Source organism: Carcharhinus amblyrhynchos, chromosome 5 (assembly GCF_965287045.1).
Source record: "Carcharhinus amblyrhynchos chromosome 5, sCarAmb.v2.hapA, whole genome shotgun sequence".
Classification (NCBI taxonomy): Eukaryota; Metazoa; Chordata; class Chondrichthyes; order Carcharhiniformes; family Carcharhinidae; genus Carcharhinus; species Carcharhinus amblyrhynchos.
This window is the reverse complement of record NC_137328.1, coordinates 85057945-85077108: the sequence shown is the minus strand read 5'-3', so window position 1 is coordinate 85077108 and position 19164 is coordinate 85057945. Positions and strand designations below refer to the sequence as shown.

Genomic DNA, 19164 nt, shown 5'->3' with positions numbered 1-19164 from the left:
TTCTCTATGAACGGTATGCTTTGTCTGTATAGTGTGCAAAGAACAATATTTTTCTCTGTATGCTAATACATGTGACAATAATAAATCAAATCAAATTGTTCATGAAACTGTCCAAAAATATTTAATTTTAAAGTTGGAGAGACTATACTACATTAGAATGATTATAACATCTCTCAAGTTCACCTCTCCATTTATTTCTGAATTAAACAGCTTTGCATGTGAAATTGGTTCAGATTTAGCTAGGTGAACCTTACCTCCTGCATCCAGTCTAGTATAGATTTCCCAGCTTCTTGGTGCCAAACATTATGGACAGAGTCCGTCAGTGCTACAGAAATCACTTTGCTCTTCACCTCTGCTTCCCGCTGAATCATCTACAGTATAGAAAACACATTAAATGAGGCCAAGTGCATTTACAATAATTTCATACTTTCAATGAAGGTTGAACATAAGAACATAAGAAATAGGAGCAGGAGTAGGCCATCTAGCCCTTCGAGCCTGCCCCGCCATTCAATAAGATCATGACTGATCTGTCGTGGCTCAGTTCCACATTCCCGCCCTCCCCCCATAACCCTTAATCCCCTCGCTTATCAAAAACCCATCAACCCGCGTCTTAAAAATATTTAGCGAGGCAGCCTCCACCACCTCAACGGGCAGAGAATTCGAGAGATTCACCACCCTTTGAGTGAAGAAGTTCCTCCTCAACTCCGTTCTAAACTACCCCCCCTTTATCTTGAGGCTGTGCCCCCTAGTCCTACTGTCCTTTCTGAGCGGGAAGAGTCTCTCCACCTCTATCCTATCCATCCCATTCATCATCTTATACGTCTCAATGAGATCGCCCCTCATTCTTCTAAACTCTTAACGAGTACAAGCCTAGTTTATTCAGCCTCTCCTCACAGCTCAACCCCCTCAACTCCGGTATCAGCCTAGTAAACCTCCTCTGCACTCCCTCCAAGGCCAAAATATCCTTGCGTAAGTACGGCGCTCAAAACTGCACACAGTACTCCAGCTGCGGCCTCACCAATGCCCTATACAGCCGCAGCAAGACTTCCCTACTTTTATATTCAATCCCCCTCGCTATGAAGGCCAGCATCTTCCTGACCACTGCAGCAGGCTGGGTTTTTGCGACTCATGCACAAGGACCCCGAGGTCCTTCTGCACCGTCGCCTGCTACAGTTTTTCACCACGTAAGTAATAGTCCTTCCTACCATTATTCCTACCAAAGTGGACCACCTCGCACTTGCCAACATTAAATTCCATTTGCCAGTTCCTGGCCCATTTGCCCAGCCTACCTAGATCCTTCTGCAGACTCTCCACACCCTCTGCGCAATTTGCCGTTCCACCAATCTTGGTGTCATCAGCAAATTTCGACACCATACACTCAGTTCCCTCCTCCAGATCATCTATATAAATGGTAAATAGCTGAGGCCCCAGCACCGACCCCTGGGGCACTCCACTAGTCACCAACTGCCAATCCGAATAGCACCCGTTAACCCCCACTCTCTGCCTCCTATTTGACAACCAATCCTCTATCCACACTAACACCCTACCTCCAACTCCATGCCCCCTTACCTTCTGCAATAACCTCCTGTGAGGCACCTTGTCAAACGCCTTCTGAAAATCAAGAAAGACCACATCCACCGGCTCTCCTCTATCCACCGCCCTAGACACATCCTCATAGAACTCCAATAAATTTGTCAGACACGACTTCCCCTTAACGAAACCGTGCTGCGTCTGCTCTATCAAGCAATTCCCCTCAAGATGCCTCGCTATTTCCTCCTTGATGACGGATTCTAACATTTTTCCTACAACAGACGTTAAACTAACCGGCCTATAATTCCCTGCCTTTTGCCTGCCACCCTTCTTAAACAACGGCGTAACATTAGCCGTTTTCCAATCTTCCGGCACTTCCCCGGAATCCAGTGAGAGCAGCAGTAGTGCTAAGAAAATATCTCACAGTATTAAAAAAAAATCACTGCTAATGAATGACAAGCATTGGAACAAGGAACTGTTTACATTTAAATGTAATTAAACACCTCCCTCCTCAGATTTTCCCCCTCATGGGATCTTCACACCTCGCCAACATCATGTTGGCAAGGCTCACAGTAGGTTTGCTTAGACATAAACCTGTTGAGGGATCCCCTCCTGTGGCGTAAGGGTCAGTATGGGCCCCAGGACGAGGACTTGGACAGGCAATGCCTTTGGAATCACATGGATGATCAGGGGTGAGGGGAGGCCACAGGAACACCCATGGTCGAGGCAGTGGAGATTAATATTTGTTTCTGTGATTGGGACATCCTTTGGAATTGGTTTCCAGTTCTAAGAGTCCTCAGCCTAACAGAGTGACAGCGCAAAACATGCCGATTCATTTTTTGATTTGAAGGGACAACATCTGGAGAGAAAGCAAGCCAGTGGAGCAGAGTGTATCCACTAGTTTTCTCACTAGAATGACACTTTGACAAATTTTTCTAAGATTCTGCCCAGAGTTTCACTAACGCCATCAAGCTTGTTGCAAATAATTCAAACAGTTCAGGTAAGTAACAGTAACAGCTTAGAAGTGGGAGATCCCAACAGAGGAAATGATTCCCCGACTTGTTCCAACTCCAGATTCACCTCAGAATCATCCTCTTAGAGATGTGATTACAAGACACCTCACAGTCTACTGAGGATCCTTTGCTTTACAAAATCTTCACTTCACTTTTAAAGCATCAAACCAGTTGTAGAACTAGAGGTCTGCCATGTGGGGCAGCGGAGTCTGTAAGCCAGAGATTGAATCAACTACAATCTCATTGCATTTAATTCAGGTAAGCATACGAGAATAAATAACCTCTTTACTTCTAAGTTCACAAATGTTTGTGCTGAATTATTATTAAATTGGGATACATACCAAAGATAAGTAATTTTCTTCACACAAAACATACTCATTACAGGAAGTAAGGAACACATTTGTGCTGTGCATGGCAGAATGATCACAGAAATCTGAGTGGAGCTAAGCCTTTTTGTAAGATATGTCTTAGTTGTATCTGCCATTTAAGGCATAACTATTGTTCATATTTAACCAGAATTTGTCCGTTAGTTCATGTTTAATTCTGGAAGTTAGAGTATACGATAAATAGTGTTAAGTGTTTACATCATTGATACCTGTATGGTAAAAATTCTGCTGTTTTAATCTGTGGCATATGATGACCTCATTCTCTTAGTAAATAACTGGGATTTCAAATTTTGCCTATTTAAAAAATAGTTACTGGTTTCCACCAAGATTGTAACAGTTTCAATTCAGAAAATAATACTGCAAATAACTTTAGCATTCTTGGATTATAATTGACCTGTTATTATAGCATGGCCTTGAATGGCATCCAAATGCCAAGGGGAAAATTTTAACTTCATCCTGTGGAGAAACTATGGCAATCAGGTGTATATCACTGGCTTATGGTCAACTGTGAGTAATCTTGGATAGGTTAAAAGAAGTGTACCATCTGACCCTGTGGGCTGTTCCCCTGGTAAGTCGAATTCAATTAACCACCCTCTAAGTTACTAAAAGTATACTACTCTGTATTTTGAATTTTCACTAGATGCAATTCCATCTTCGAACACCAAGATAGAATTGTTTTCATGGATATTTTTGACATTCAATATTCAACATACCACTGAGAATTTTGAAAAACAAGATTACACGTCAGTAACCCCCAAAACCCCATCCCCTTTCCATGGCACCTTGCCATACAAATACGGGAGATGTTAGACCTGTTTTTTTACCTCTCCTCATTGCCTAAGGTCTAAAACACTCCTTCCTGGCACATTAGCGATTTACGTGTATTTCTTTCAATTTAGTCTGTGGCATCACGTGGTCTCCTCCATACTGGGCTGGGACAAATACATATTTAGTGACTGATTTGGGAACATCTCTGTTCACTCTGCAAGTCTGACCCCAAGGATCCAGGGTTCTCCACCTTCATCTCACACTGATAGTTCTGTTTACCGTTTACTGCACTATTCTAGTGAAGCTCAATGTTGAGTTCAACAATTTCAGATCATAATCATGTGGTTGGCTCGCTGGCACAGTGGTTAGCACTGCTGCCTCACAGTGCCAGGAACCCGGGTTCAATTCCTGGCTTGGGTAGCTGTGCGAAGTCTGCACATTCTCCCTGGGTCTGAGTGGATTTCCTCTGGGTGCTCTGGTTTCCTTCCACAGTCTGAAAGACATGTTGGTTAGATACACTGGCGATGATAAATTCGTCCTCAGTTTACCCGAACAGGTGCTGGAGTGTGGTGACTAGGGGATTTTCACAGTAACTTCATTGCAATGTTAATGTACATCTACTGTGACACTGATAAAAACTTTCATCACTGCCTCCATTTTTGTTTCTTTTCTTTGCATCGTGACTGAACAGGCAATTCAGAGGCCCAGGCTAATGTTCTGGGTACAAGGGTTTATTCCTATTGGTAGAATTTAAATTCAATTAATTAACTGGAATATTGAAAAGCTAGTTTCATTAACGGTGACAATGAAACCATTGTCAATTGTTGTAAAAACCTATTTAGTTCATTAACGTCCTTTAGGGAAGAAAATCTGCCATCCTTAGTTGTTCTGGCCTACACGTGACTCCAGCAATGTAATTAGCTCTAAACTGTCCTCTGAAATAGTGTAGAAAGCCACTCAAGTTCCAGAGCAATTAGGAATGGGCAACAAACGTTGGCCTTGCCAATGATGCTCACTTATTATGAAAGAATTTAAAAGAAGATTGTTTCCTCTCTCTTTTTTTGCTTTCAGTCAGCAGAATATTTTCTGCAGGTACATCTTCTGTTTCTTTTCTTGCCCCATCACCATTCCCTTTGTCCTACTAACATCTCTGCCTTTCAATCTCTCCAGTCTTCCCCTCTATCAGAGACCTTCCTTTTGTCTTTTTCCCACCCACCCTTTGCTCAAAAATTATTACATCTCTAACTTTCTCAGTTCTGATGGAAGTCACAGATCTGAAATGTCAACTCTGTTACTCTCTCCAAAGAGACTGCCATAACTTGCTGAGTATTTCCAGCATTTGGTGTTTTTCTTTTAATACTTCTGACATGTTTTGCTCAGGAATTATTTCTAGCCAAAATATCAAAATTATCAATTTGTGATGACCATAAGGGAAAAATAGACTTATTGTTACCATATCTCTTTAGACAGAAACACTGGGACAGGAGTAGGCCCTTTAATCCCTTGAGCTTGTTCTTCCATTCACTGAGATCATAGCTAATCTGCAAACTAACTTCATATCTTTGCCCCATAACAAAAATCTATCAATCTGAATTAACTGATTTAGCATCAATTGACATCTGCGGAAAAGAATTCCAACTTCTACAACCCTTTGCATGTAGAAAGATCACTGAGGTGCCAAAAGATGACAAGATTTTTCAGTATGTTAATATCCACATTCAATCACACCGAACACTTTGGCTGACAATTACTAATGCAAGCACTTCTGTCTATCTTTATTTCACTAAATGGAAGACACCCTGATTGGCATCTGGAGATTAAATGCTGATTCTAAGCATTAGTCTGAAAATGCTGCCATGCAACACCAGGTTAGATCTATTGTTTTTGTATGGGTAAATTTGTTTCTGTTCTTATTATTTTCCCTCTTCTCATCCAATGAAGATACCAGCTCTTTGCATATAGTCAATGATGTCGGGCAGTCACCAGCAGTTTTTCCATCAGGGTCAATAACCAGATTTAAGGACCAGAGAAAACATGAAGAAATAATTATCTAAGCAGAAAGGTGTTATAATCTGGAAAGCACTACCTGAAAGGGTTATAGAAGCAGATTCAATAAGAACTTTCAAATGGGAACTAAATAAATACTCAAATCAAATGAATTTACAGAGATGTTGGAAAAGAGTACCCAATCAAAACGCTTCACAGGCACAATGGTCCGAACTGTATCACGTCACTCGCCCCGGAATTGGTGCGGCTGAAGGTTTCACAAAGAAATCTCCACTGACATCAGGTGGGATCTTACGGTTTCGCCGAGCGAGGCTGCACAGGTGTGCCAAATAGTCTCCTCTGTGCTGCATCACCTTATTATGAATCTGTGAACTTCATGATCCAATTACTCAACAGGTAAATCCACTTGGTTACCTGGAAGCTGGCTCCAGCCATTCCTGCATAGTTTTATTTTTTACTAAATATCTCGTACCTCGCTCTATTGAAACATCAAGCCTGTTTGCAGATTTTTGATAAAGGGGTTCTGAGATACTCTTCATTTGTTCGTCCATTATCTTGACAGCCATTACTACCAGACCAAAAATAAAATTAATGAATGCACTGGAAAACTGTCTTTTCATTAATAGCAAAATGGTGAATCATAGAAAATGATCTTGTATAAGCTACAATTGTTGACATCCATGCAAAAGAAAAATCATCAGAAACAAAAGGCATCTGAAGTGCGAAAGACACATTAACGGTAATTGTACATTCCTGCGCTCCTTGCAGTAACGTCCAGAGATAAAGCTACAACAATTCTAGGGCTCATTCTCTAACTTAATGGATGGAATTTCCCATGCTAGTCCTTAGCCAAACAGTGGGGCTAGTATCAGGTTCAGAACTGTAATGGCTAAAGAGCAACTTTGCTAAAGCTCTTTAACCAAGCAGCAGAATTCAGGTCTAAATGCAATTATGTGAATACAGTATGTGAATAGGTCTATGAAACTTGACAAAATATTCCTATAGATATTCATGATGCTTTGAAGCTGCAAGTGTCAGCCAACACAGTTCAATGGCCCGCACACATGTGCAGTGTTCCACTTACTAGTCGGCTAACTTGTCAGGCTACCAATGAGATATCTTGAGCACTGATTCTTTGTTAACATTGAAAATGTTAAGATTAAAATTCTAAAGGTTACTCAAAGCATCTGTGTACTTTTTAAATGGATCTTTACATTGGACTGAAGTGTATTAGAATAGATATAGGTACATACCTGCCCGTGGTTGTCTCACACTTCTATAATACCCCTGATCTCAAACCTGTTCATGCATATTTGATGGTCAATGTTGTCATAAACTGACATATTGAATTAAAGCTTTTTTATATGTCACTAAAATTCAGATACAAACCATTCAAGAGGATTAATTTATTGAAAATCAGTACTTAGATATTTACTGCTGGATACTAACTATTCTGAAAAATACCATTACCTAAGCTCATGCATCTCCCTGACTGAGGGAAGCTCCAAGAAAGAGCCTTCATTTTTTAATCATTATGTCAACAGGCCCTTGCCTTCACATTGTACTGAGGGTAAATATATGGAAAGAAACAAGAGAACCCCAAAGGCTGTCATTTCTTTTAAGGTTGTGATCTTTTTGTCTTTGATCATTCTTAGAGAAGAGGGAGATGATGCCATCTGCCTAAAACTTCCAGGATTATATTTATCGGAATAGTTAGTATCCAAGAGTCAATATCTAAGTACTGATTTTCAATAAATTAGTCCATTTTAAATGCTTTGTATCTGAATTTTAAAGGATGGCTTCTAAAAACATCAGTTGTGATCTAACAAAGGCTGAATAAATGCATCAGACGAATGTGGTAAATAAAGATATGGAATGACAAAATATTTTCATACAAATATAATATTAATGATTTATGTTATTTAACCTAAAAATCTCTCAATAAACCAGCAATAATAATTTATAATTATTAATTGTCTTGAATATCAATAATCAGAATCTGTGGGTGCTTGCACTGACAGTCACTGAAATACAAACACTCAACAAACAGAATAAAACCCCTGTGTAAAGTAAAAATAATATAAATTAAATATAAGTAGCAAATACATTGGAGTGATTTCAACATTATAATCTATCTCCTGGTTCAGAAAATGGCCATAACCTGCAAGAGTCACACCCTCTTTGTTTTCTCCTGAGTCTCTGATTAATTACTACATTGCAATCATTTCCAAGTCCCTGTTTTCCTCAACATATAGAACCCTTCCTCTCTTGATAACATTCACTGGAATTTGACTGCTTAATAATGTGAAAATGCAAATATATTTATTTTATATATGCAGAAAATGCTCAACCTTGATTATCTGTGATGGTCATGAGCAACTAATAGGATAGGGTGGCTCAGCAGCATAGTGGTTAGCACTGCTGCCTCACAGCAGTCTGGAATTGTTTTTCCTTCCTTGCATTTGGTTCTGGCCTTGGGTGACCGTGTGGACTATATATGTTCTTCCTGTGTCTGCATGCGTTTCCTTCAGGTCCTCTAGTTTCCTCCCACAGTCTAAAGATATGTAGGTTAAGTGGATTAACCATGTAAATGTGCAGCGCTATGGGAATAGGTGCAAGGGCGGATCTGGGTGGGATGCTGCTTTGGAGAATCAAGTAAAAAGTCTGACAACACCAGGTTTTAGTCCAACCTATTTATTTGATAATATACTCGCAAGCTTTCGGGTTAGCCCCTTCGTCAGGTGAATCAATGCAGACTCAATTAGCTGGATGACCTCTTTCTGCCTCTGTAGGGATTCTATTCAATGGATTTAAATTTCTTTGGCTGCCAGAACATTTGATCAAGAAATACAGAATGCAGAAAGTCCCTGTTTTCTGATGAAAGATAATTGCCCTGAATGTTAACTCTGTCTCTCTCCACAGATGCTACCTGACCTGTTGATTATTTTCAGTATTTTCTGCTTTTATTTCAGATTTCCTGCATTCACAATATTTTTCTTTTGTTTCATACAAAATGTTCCTCACTTTCCCACCATTCTATTTTATATATGTTACAACTGTAATGCTTAGCATGGTAATTAAAATGAAAGGCTTTTGTTAACACTCCCTTACAAAGTAATCAGATAGCTTGAATTATTCTAGCAGAGCCAGCTGTATAATACAGCAACAGGATAAGGCAGTGTTCAATTTCCCTGTGCTTTGAACCAAAGGTCAGCATTCTCCTCAGTTCTTACGAAGTTTGTCCAATTCAAGGAAGGAAAAACAATTCCAGACTGATGACTATTGGGAAGAGCAATGTCTAAACTTAAGATGTTAGGGTCACATGCAGTCAATAAGATAGTTTTCTGGTTTGTGGGATGATAAGTTAAGATTTATTACTCCAGCCAGTGTAGGGCAGTGATCACTTCCTCTTCCTATCATGCATGAAACCCCAAATTAGACATAGAGCACACCAAAAAAAAAAGTTCCATCAAATATTGTGTTTGTTAAAACAAACAGCAACATGGTAATGCAGCTAACTTCACTCCAGTGGGGTCTCCTACTTGTTCCCCAAATCTGGGGAGCTACTCTAAACCCTGCTGGAATGAAGTACTCCTGATGGGGTGGGAGATGCTATTGGGCCCGGCAAGTTCTATGCCAGGCTCGATAATCATATGCAAAATAGATTAAAAATGCATTAAAAAAAAGATTTAAATCACTTACCTTTCTTCCCATTGGCTTCCAGTGCAATCCCAACTGCAATGGTTGTCCGGCACTGGGAGACGCACATGTGTCAGGAATGCATGTGTGAATCCCGTGAACTGGCCAACATGTGATTCTCCCGACCGGAGCTGCCAGAAAATTTGCAGGTCGCAATGGGAGAATCGTCCTCTTTATTTCTGTTTAATAACATTGTACAACGACAATGAGGGTGATTTTAGCAGCTTGTCACACTGGTCGATGCATGCAGCAAGCCAGTAAGATCATAAGATACAGCAGCTGAATTAGGCCACTCGGCCCATCAAGTCTGCTCCGTCCTTCAATCATGCTGATATGATTCTCATCCCCATTCACCTGCCTTCTCCCCATAACCCCTCATCCCCTTATTGATCAAGAACCTATCTATCTCTATCTTAAAGGCACTCAATGACTTGGCCTCTACAGCCCTCCATGGCAATGAGTTCCACAGATTCACCACCCTCTGGCTGAAGAAATTCCTCCTTATCTCAGTTTTAAAGGAGGGTCCCTTCACTCTTGAGATTGTGCCCTCGAGTTCTAGAGCCTCCCACTGGTGGAAACATCCTTTCCATGCCCACTCACCTATCTACACCTCTCAATATTTTGTAAGTTTCAAACAGATATCCCTCATCCTTCTAAACTCCGCTGAGTATGGACCCAGACCCCTCAACCGTTCCTTATATGACAAACCCTTCATTTCTGGGATCATTCTTGCGAACCTCCTCCGTACCCCCTCCAAGGCCACAGATCCGAATTTAACCATGGGGCCCAAAACTGTTCAGAATATTCCAAATGGGGTCTGGCCAGACCCTTATATAGCCTCAACAGTACATGTCTCTCTTGTTTTCTAGCCCTCTAGAAATGCACACTAACACTGAATTCCCTTCCTCACTGCCAACTGATGCTGCATGTCAACTTTAAGAGAGTCCTGAATGAGGACTCCCAAGTCCCTTTCTGCTTCAGATTTCTGAAGCCTTTCCCCATTTAGAAAATAGTCTACGCTTCTAATTTTCCTATCAAAGTGCATAACCTCACACTTTCCCACGTTGTATTCTATCTGCCACTTCTTTGCCCACTCTCCTAGCCTGTCCAAGTCATTCTGCAGCCTCGCCACTTCATCAACACTCACTGTCTCTCTACATATCTTTGTATCATCTGCAAACTTAGCAACAGTGCCTTCAGTTCCTTCCTCCAAATGTATATTGTGAAAAGTTGTGGTCCCAGCACTGACCCCTGCGGCTTACCACTAGTCACCGGTTGTCATTCTGAAAAGGACCCCCTTATCCCCACTCTCTGCCTTCTGTCTGTCAGCCAATCTTCTGTCCATGCTAGTACATTGCCCCTAACACCATTGGCTCTTAGCTTATTTAGCACCTTGTCAAAGGGTTTCTGGAAATCCAAATAAATCATGTCCACTGGCTCTCCTTTGTCTAACTTCTTCGTTGCCTCCTCAAAGAATTCTAACAGATTTGTCAGACATGACCTCCTTTTGATGAAGCCACGCTGACCTAGCCCTATTTTACCACGCATTTCCAAGTACTCCACAATTTCATCCTTAATCAGACTTCAAGATCTTACCCATGACCGAGGTCAGATTAACTAGCCTATAATTTCCAATCTTCTACCTCCCTCTTCTTAAACAGGGATGTTACATTAGCCTTTTTCCAGTCAACTGGGACCTTCCCTGACTGCAGTGATTCCTGAAAGATCACTATCAACATCTGCACAATCCATCCTGTCCGGGTGATTTATCTACCTTCAGATCGTTCAGCTTCTCTGGCACCTTCTCCTTAGTGACAGCCACTAAATTTACGTCTGCCCTCAACTCTCCTAAAGTTTTGGCATGTTACTGGTGCCTTCCACTGTGAAGACTGATACAAAGTACCCATTCAGCTCCTCTGCCATTTCTTTGTCCCCCATTACTACTTCTCCAACCTTATTTTCCAGTCCAATATCCATTCTTGCCTCTCTCTGATCTTTTATATATCTAACAAAAGGTCTTGCAATCTTCTTTTAAATTACTAGCTAGCTTACCCTCCTATTTCATCACATAAGAGGCAAAAAATCAGTTTTACGCCTGGTTTCTTGCCTCTTGCAATCTTGCCAACCCTGGATTTCTGCCGAAAGGCTGATTATAATTGTTAAATCCATTTAAATCCTGATTTAAATATTATTAGTGAGTCCTGGATGCTAACTTGTCTTAGCTGCCTCACCGATGGAGGTCCTCAGAGGCGAGGATCATGTATGGTCCCCAACAACGGGGACTTGATGTTGAGGCCTTGCCAGTAAGACTGGAGGCCATTGAGGCTAAGGGTGGGAGGTAGGGGGGGGAGGTGCGTTCACAGCCCAACCCCCCCCAGGGAGGCAGGTGGTGCAAAGAGTGAAAATAAGGAGTGTCAGTCAGGGGATCTGTATACTTCCTCTTTTACCATCCTTATAGCGTATTTGGTCATTTTAGCACTCTTCCTTCCTCCACCATTTACACCAACACAATTTTGCATAGGCTGCTTTTTAAGTCATTCACTGATAAGTAATAGCAGACCATAGCTGACCTCAGTATGCCCTTGTGAAGCAGACTGTTCTAAGCAGTTGAGGATCAAGATTGTGATACTATAGATACAATTAAATGTAACAGATATAAACCAGAAGCCAGGTGTGAAAGTTATTTTCAAAGAGATGTTTAAAAATTTACTTCTAGGACACATCAATGTTAACTCAAGATTTGATTAAATTAGTGAATGAAGGAAGTGGGTTTAAAGTAATATGGAAATAGAGTGAATAAATGTAATCACAGAATCATAATGTTGAGAAGGAGGCCATTTGGTCTTGTGTGTCTGCATCAGCTCTATGAATGAGCGTTATGACTCAGTGCCATTCTACAGCCTTTGCCCCATACCACTGCACATTGATTACTTGAATAGAAACATCGAATGCCTTCTTGAATGTCCCAATGGAATCTGCCTCCATCAGACTTCTAGGCAGTGCATTCCAAACCCGAAACCTGCTATGTCAAAAAGTTTCACACATCACATTTCCTTCTCTTGTTTCTCCTTAACTATACTGTTCAACCACCTCTTGATTTCAAATCTCCTCTCAGCTCTTCCGTCTCCAAGCAGAAAAGGGCCAACTTTTCCAATCTGTCTTCATGAAGTAAGTTTCTCATCTCTGGAACCATTTTTGTAAACCTCGTCTGTCCTCACTCCAGTGTATTGACATCCTTCCTAAAGAGCGATGCCCAGAGTGTACAAAATACTCCAGTTGAAGTCTAACTAGCGTCTTATACAAGTTCAGCATGACCTCCTTATTTTCATACCCATATGAATAAGGACTAGGAAACTATGCTTTATTACCTGTGTTTCCCACTTGCCCTGCCACCTTCAATGACTTATGCACGTATACACCCTGATCTCTGTGCTCCTGCCCCGCCTTTAGAGTTGTACTCCTTATTTCATATTGTCTCTTCATGTTCAGCTTACCAAAATGAATCACCTGACACTTCTCAGCACTGAACTTCATCAGCCACCAATCTGCCTACTCCACCAACTTGTCTATGTCCTTCACACCGTCCTTACAGGTTACAATGCTTCCAAGTTTGGTATCATCCACAAACTCTGAAATTGTACCCTGCACACCAAGATGTAGATCATTAATATATATCAGTGAAAATAAGAGTCCCAATACCAACTCCTGGGAAACTCCACTACAAACCTTCCTCCAGTCTGAAAAATTTCCATTAACCATGACTTGCTGTTTCTTAATACTCAGCCAATTCTGCATCTACATCCCTTCTATGCCATGAGTTACAACTTTTCTCACAAGTCTGTTATGCAGAACTATATCAAGTACCTTTTGGAAGTCCATGTACACAACATCAACAGCATTACCCTCATCAACCTTCTCTGTTACCTCTTCAAAAACCTCAACAACATAATTAAACACAATCTTCCTTTAAGATATCCATACTGGTTTTTCCTATTCAACCTACATTTTTCCATATGGCTATTAATTCTCTCCTAATAATTGTTCAAGAAGCTTCCCCGCTAGTGAAGTTAAACTGACTGGTCTGTATTTGCTGGGCTTATTCTTACAACCTTCTCTGAGCAAGGGCATAATGTTTGCAATTCTCCGATCCTCTGGCAGCTCCCTGAGTCTGAGGGAAGACTGAAGGTCTCACAATTTCCACCTTCACTTCCTTCAATTACCTGGAATGCATCTCATCCAGTCCGGGTGCTTTGTCAACTTTAAGTACCAACAGTTTATCAAATATCTTCACCTTATCAATTTTGAACACTTCTAGTGCTAGAGTTACTCATCTGGGTAGTATCTCCTTCCTTGATAAAGACAGATGCAACATAGGCATTTAGTATCTTAACTATTCTGTCTGCCTCCATGTGTAAATCCCCTTTTTAGTCTCTAATCGGACCCACTCCTTCTACCATCCCTTTACTATTTATGTGCCTATAGAAGACTTTGGAATTCCCTTTATGTTGGCTGTCAGTTTTCTTCTAATCTATGTTCGCTTGTCTTATTTCTCCTCTCCTCTGAACCTTCTGCATTCAGCTTGGTCATTCATCTATCATTAGCACTTCATCTTAATTTCAAAATCATTTTTTATCCAGGGAGCTCCGCATTTGTTTGCCCTAATTTTCCCTTTGAGGGAATATACCTTTACTATGCCCGAGCAATTTTCTTTTTGGAAGGTAACCTATTGTTGAGCTACATTTTTCCTCACCAACTTTTGGTTCCAGCCTATGGCCTGGCTGTATTCTTACCCTACTGAAGTTGGCTCTGGTTTATTATTCTTACTCTGGATTGTCAATTGTCCTTTTCTACTGTCATCCTATATCTTATGATACAATGGATCACTGTCTCCAACATGTTCTCCCACTGACACCTGATCTACTTGGCCCACCTTATTTCCACAAAACAAGTTTAGCAGTGTGTCCTTTCTTGTTGGACTGGACACAAACAGTTATAGTAAATTTTGCTGAACACACACTCTAAGAACTCTTGCCCCTCTATGCTCTTTACATTACCACTATCTCTGTTTATTTTTGTGTAACTAAAGTTCCCTATTTTAACTACTCAATAATGTTTGCACCTCTCTATACCTTCCCTACAAGCGGAGAAGGTAAATGCTAATATGGGTTGTTTGAGCAAAATAACCTGTCAGGATATGATAATCGACAATTTTTTTCAGGTATGTGCAATGGTTCTTCAGCCAATGACATCTGTCACTTAAATCTAAAGATCTTCTGGAGCAGAACTGTTAAAATTTAAGGATATAGATGAAGAAATAATCTAATTAAAAATTATGGTTTTATGTTTTAGGAATATTATAGCAATGTTAATATTGAATAGTGCTTTTCACATCGTATTGTCATAGTATTATTTCTTACTCTGATGAGATTTAACCATCTAAAACATTCTCAAAAAATAACGAGTCAAATTTTTTTTGTAACTTAGCCTTTTTTGTAAATGGCAAAGAGGTACTTCTGTGAAAATCTTGTCAGTCACAATTGTACCCTCTGCCCTTCATATAAACACCGCTTCCTTCTTGCTTAAGATAATGACCAATTGCTCCTGTGTAGTGCTGCGATTTCTATGATATTCCTTACCAGGCCTATAGCCATCAAATGGCTTGGAAATTAATGTACACAGATCTGTATTGGAAATTAGTTTTTTATAGCCAAAGGCAATATCCTGCCAGGAAAAGAAAAATCCATTACAACAGTTCTAGTATCTGATTACTCATGGATGATTTGTACCAGCAAAATAATATTAGCAATTATTACATACTAAATACAGTAAATTCCACTGTTGTAAAGATTAATCAATGCATTATCTATACTGATTGATAAGGATACTGAGCACATTCAATACCAAATTAATTGCCAATGACTTTAAACCACTTATAGAGAGAAATAGGATTGTAAATGATTTGAAGATGGAATTTTAGCATAAATAACTTCTTGGAAAGGGAATCTGACTGTAAGTCCCCACTTCAAAATTAAACAGATTATAATTTGTCTTCTTTTAATTTTTTGTCAATGGCTTTTCCTTTGATAAATATTGATCGACAGTAGGTGTTCTATTTAAACCTAGCTACATTCCCTTCTAAAGAGTCTGTTCATTATGCTTTGATGCTGTGTTACAAAACACAAAACAAGAAACTGCACACTGCCGATCAATCAAATAATTCTAAATCAATGTTTTACAAAATTGGTGTACAATATAATTATGTAATTACTTCACACACTGCATAAATAATGTGGAAAGTTTAAATGTCTGTCATCTACTTAGCCAGCTCTCATGGAGAAAAATTAAAAGTAACAAAAAAATCTGCACAATATATTCTAGAATAAATAATCATAGAGGGCTGAAATTAGTAACCTGCACATTTATTTATTTTTCTAAATATTGCATTTTTATATGAAATGTTCATAGTTCAATCATGTTAGCTTTAGGCTGCAAAAATTCCAGAGTTTGCAGTCTTCATACCACAATATTACTCTACAGTTTCAACATAGCATGTACAGTTTTCATTTCCTACATTGCACCAATGATTACACTTTAAGAAAAGTATTTTATTGGGATGTTCTGATGTTTTCAACAGTGCTATATAAATATGTCTTCCATTTCATTAAAAATATTAATGCAGTAGACTAAGTGATGAGCCACAAGTTGACATTGAACAAAGCTCCGAGGTTCAATCAGAAGTAGAGTGAAAGATGAGGCATGGAAGGGTAGCTTAACTAAAGCAGAGGGGTGATGTGGAAGGAGGGGTCTATGAGAAGGGAGAAGGGGGTTTGAGGGGAGGTGAGGGCTCATAATGGGAGGCAGAAGGGCAACATGGTAAAGAAGAACACAAACAATGGAAGACAGAGATAAGTCCAAGGAGAGGGAATATAGACCCCAGCAAGACTACATGAAAATCTCGCAAACAAGCACAAAGAAACACCACATCATTTACTGGAAGGGTAAATGTCACAGGTGATGGGCTCAGGGAAAGGGTGTTTGAATGGAGGAATAGACTTCTTGAGGCTGATAACCTTTTTGCTTAGATTGCTGACAAGTTGCATGGTCCAGTTAAGACAGTTGGACTGGAAGGATTGATAATATAAGTATGCTGGATTAGTAATTACATAAAGTGCCAGGACGCTCAAACCCACCAGCTGGCAGTCAGGGAACAGATCAACTGCCAACACATCAGGTGACTTGGAGGGGAATGCAGTTACACATTATTAATCAGGTTTCAAACATTGAATCTAGCATGACATTGTGCCATTCACTGGGACAGGTGCCACCGGAGCCACCCGCCCCCGCACTTAGGCCAGAATCCTCCGATGTTGTAGCGCTGCCAGGCAGAACACAGAATGTAGTGCTCAGCCAAATTTCCATTTACAACAGCAAGACTGGAGAATCTCAGCCGTGGACAAGGTCAGAAAATCCCAACCTTGGTGTAAAAATGGGAGAATTCCACCAGTGCTCCAGCAGTAACAGTGGCAGCATTGACCTGGACTGGGGGTATAAGTAATTCCCAGATTCTAAATCCCAGATTCCAGGGCCAAGTAAGTTTATACTGGGGAGACGAAATGAGGCAGAAGGCAACTGGAGAAGGGAGAGGGTGGGGTCATGATGCAGAGGCTGGGGCAGCTGTGCGGGGAGCAAGTGCACGGGGAAGACCTAGTGGGAGGAAAGTGCCAATGTGGAAAGAGGCCCATTACCCTACCCACTTCTTTTCCTTAGTTGTTTATATCAATCTGTAACATTAATCAGAACTGGAATCTTACAAAAGCTCACTAAATACCAATGTGTTGTGCCACTAATTATTTGCAGTACAAGATTATACTTATGATTCTTCCATGAAGGTAAATTTTTAATTTTGGCCCTGCTGCTGATGGGAAATCTACTGGGTGCAGCCAGATTAATTTTCTTATAAGAAAAAAAGAGGAGTAATAAATAAAGTAGTGCAGATATTGGAAATATAATACAAAACAAGAAAAAAAACACTGGAAACACACAACAGTATCTGTGGAGAGAATAAAGAAGCTTGTTTTTTGGGTGTGGTCTTTACTTAATGAAGAGGATTCCTGAATGGAATGATATGTGAATAGCTGAAAAAGTGCAAGAAAATGCAAGAAGATAGGAGAGATGGAAAATATGGAAAAGCGAGTTTTGAGGAATAAAATTAAAATTGGGTTGTAAATAAACATGCACCAGGAATCTGAAGTTGCTGAAGTTCTTGTTTAAAACAAAGTCTGTAGGGTGCCTCAGAGAAGGGTGTATTTTGTTCTTGAAGTTTGCACTGAGCCTCAGTGGTGCAAGAGGGTGAAATGGAAATGGGAGGGGAGTTAGTGGTGAATCACAGATATCTCAAGGCCAGATATGCAAACAGAATCAAGGGACTGGATTTTACATCCAGTGAATGGGTGCCATGGGCAGAAGCAGGTGTACATTCTGCTCTGGCCCAATCCTATCATCCCATAGGAATTTAACATTCTTTGCGGCAGTTATTGCCTCGTGGTGGGACTTCCACATGGATCTGGGTGGGGGAGGGTGGGGTCCTTCCTTCCTCTGAGAGCTAACATTTAATTTGTGTATTGTTTTCCTCAACTTCACTCTCATTTTCTTGCATTTCTCTAGGCCTCCCTCATCTTCAGCTGTTCACACACCTTTTTATTTTAACATCTTAATGTTTATGGTCATTAGGCAATTTAGATAATCTATTACATGTGCTTTTTCTAATTGCATTAATATGTCTGTATGCTTTGAATTTTTCAGCTCTTGCAAGGGATCAGCACTCAAAATTTGAAACTGTATGTTCACTCCAGAAAAATAAGAAAAGCTGGGAGTGAGTCAGCCTTGGACCATTCGTATCTGTTTTACAGCATTTGGCTAAATAATGGGAATGAAAGATGCTTGGGAGCATATTGCACGATCTGCCTTTGAATTGTGAAATTAATCATAGAAAACAAGTTAAGAATATAAATAGTTTAAAATTTTGATCCAATGAAAGATCTTTATGGATGAAAGTAATTCATTTCCTCAATTATTAGAATTCTGAAAAAGTGAAATATTTTTGGGAAAGATTAGCCTATTTGGATCACATTTCAGTTAATAGGTCAAGATCCATGGATGTATATAGTGTCGATCTAAAAGATTTTTGTGTATTTGAACAATAAGTAATAATTTATCAATATTCAACTGATCATGATTTTTCATTATTGCTGTATTAAGGAGACAATATTCAACATGTTCTTGTTTCCTCCCCAGCCTTTTCCATCACATTCTCCTCCATATACTCTTCCCTTTCAAAAAGAACTGCTTAAGCCCCATAGCGTTCCCTATGAAATAGCTCATCATGTTCTCTGTCTAAAAGCACAGTTGGCAAGTGAGCTGAACTTCATGACAGGCCACAATGAACTGAGTTATCTTTGCCAAGATCACCTAGAATAATAAAAATGCCAACCAATGCAATGAAGGGAGCATCGTGTTTGCACTTGGTGCAAACAGTTCCTTCCATTAGATAAATACTGAATGTTGACATTAGGCCAGAAACAAAATAACAAGTAGTTTAAAAAAAGCCCAGGAGTTTCTTAATTGGAATTCTATTATTAATGAAATTGGAGTTAAAGAAATCAGCTGTGGTTTTCCCCCATCTTCCCAAAATATACTCACAACAAGGATAAGCAGTGCCCCCTAGTGTTATCATCTGTAGACAATAAGCATGAAGCAAAAAT

The 19164-nt window shown here is 40.0% G+C and overlaps 1 protein-coding gene across 5 annotated transcripts in view; it reads right to left on the bottom strand.

Annotated features, from left to right (window-relative positions):
• The window catches only part of arb2a (ARB2 cotranscriptional regulator A), a 529674-nt gene that overhangs the window by 208106 nt on the left and 302404 nt on the right, over positions 1–19164 (bottom strand). For all 5 annotated transcript variants that reach the window (XM_080189122.1, XM_080189121.1, XM_080189123.1 and 2 more), the window contains exon 9: positions 255–371. In XM_080189122.1, the coding sequence (XP_080045248.1) occupies positions 255–371 (117 nt within the window). The remainder of the gene's footprint in view (positions 1–254; positions 372–19164) is intronic.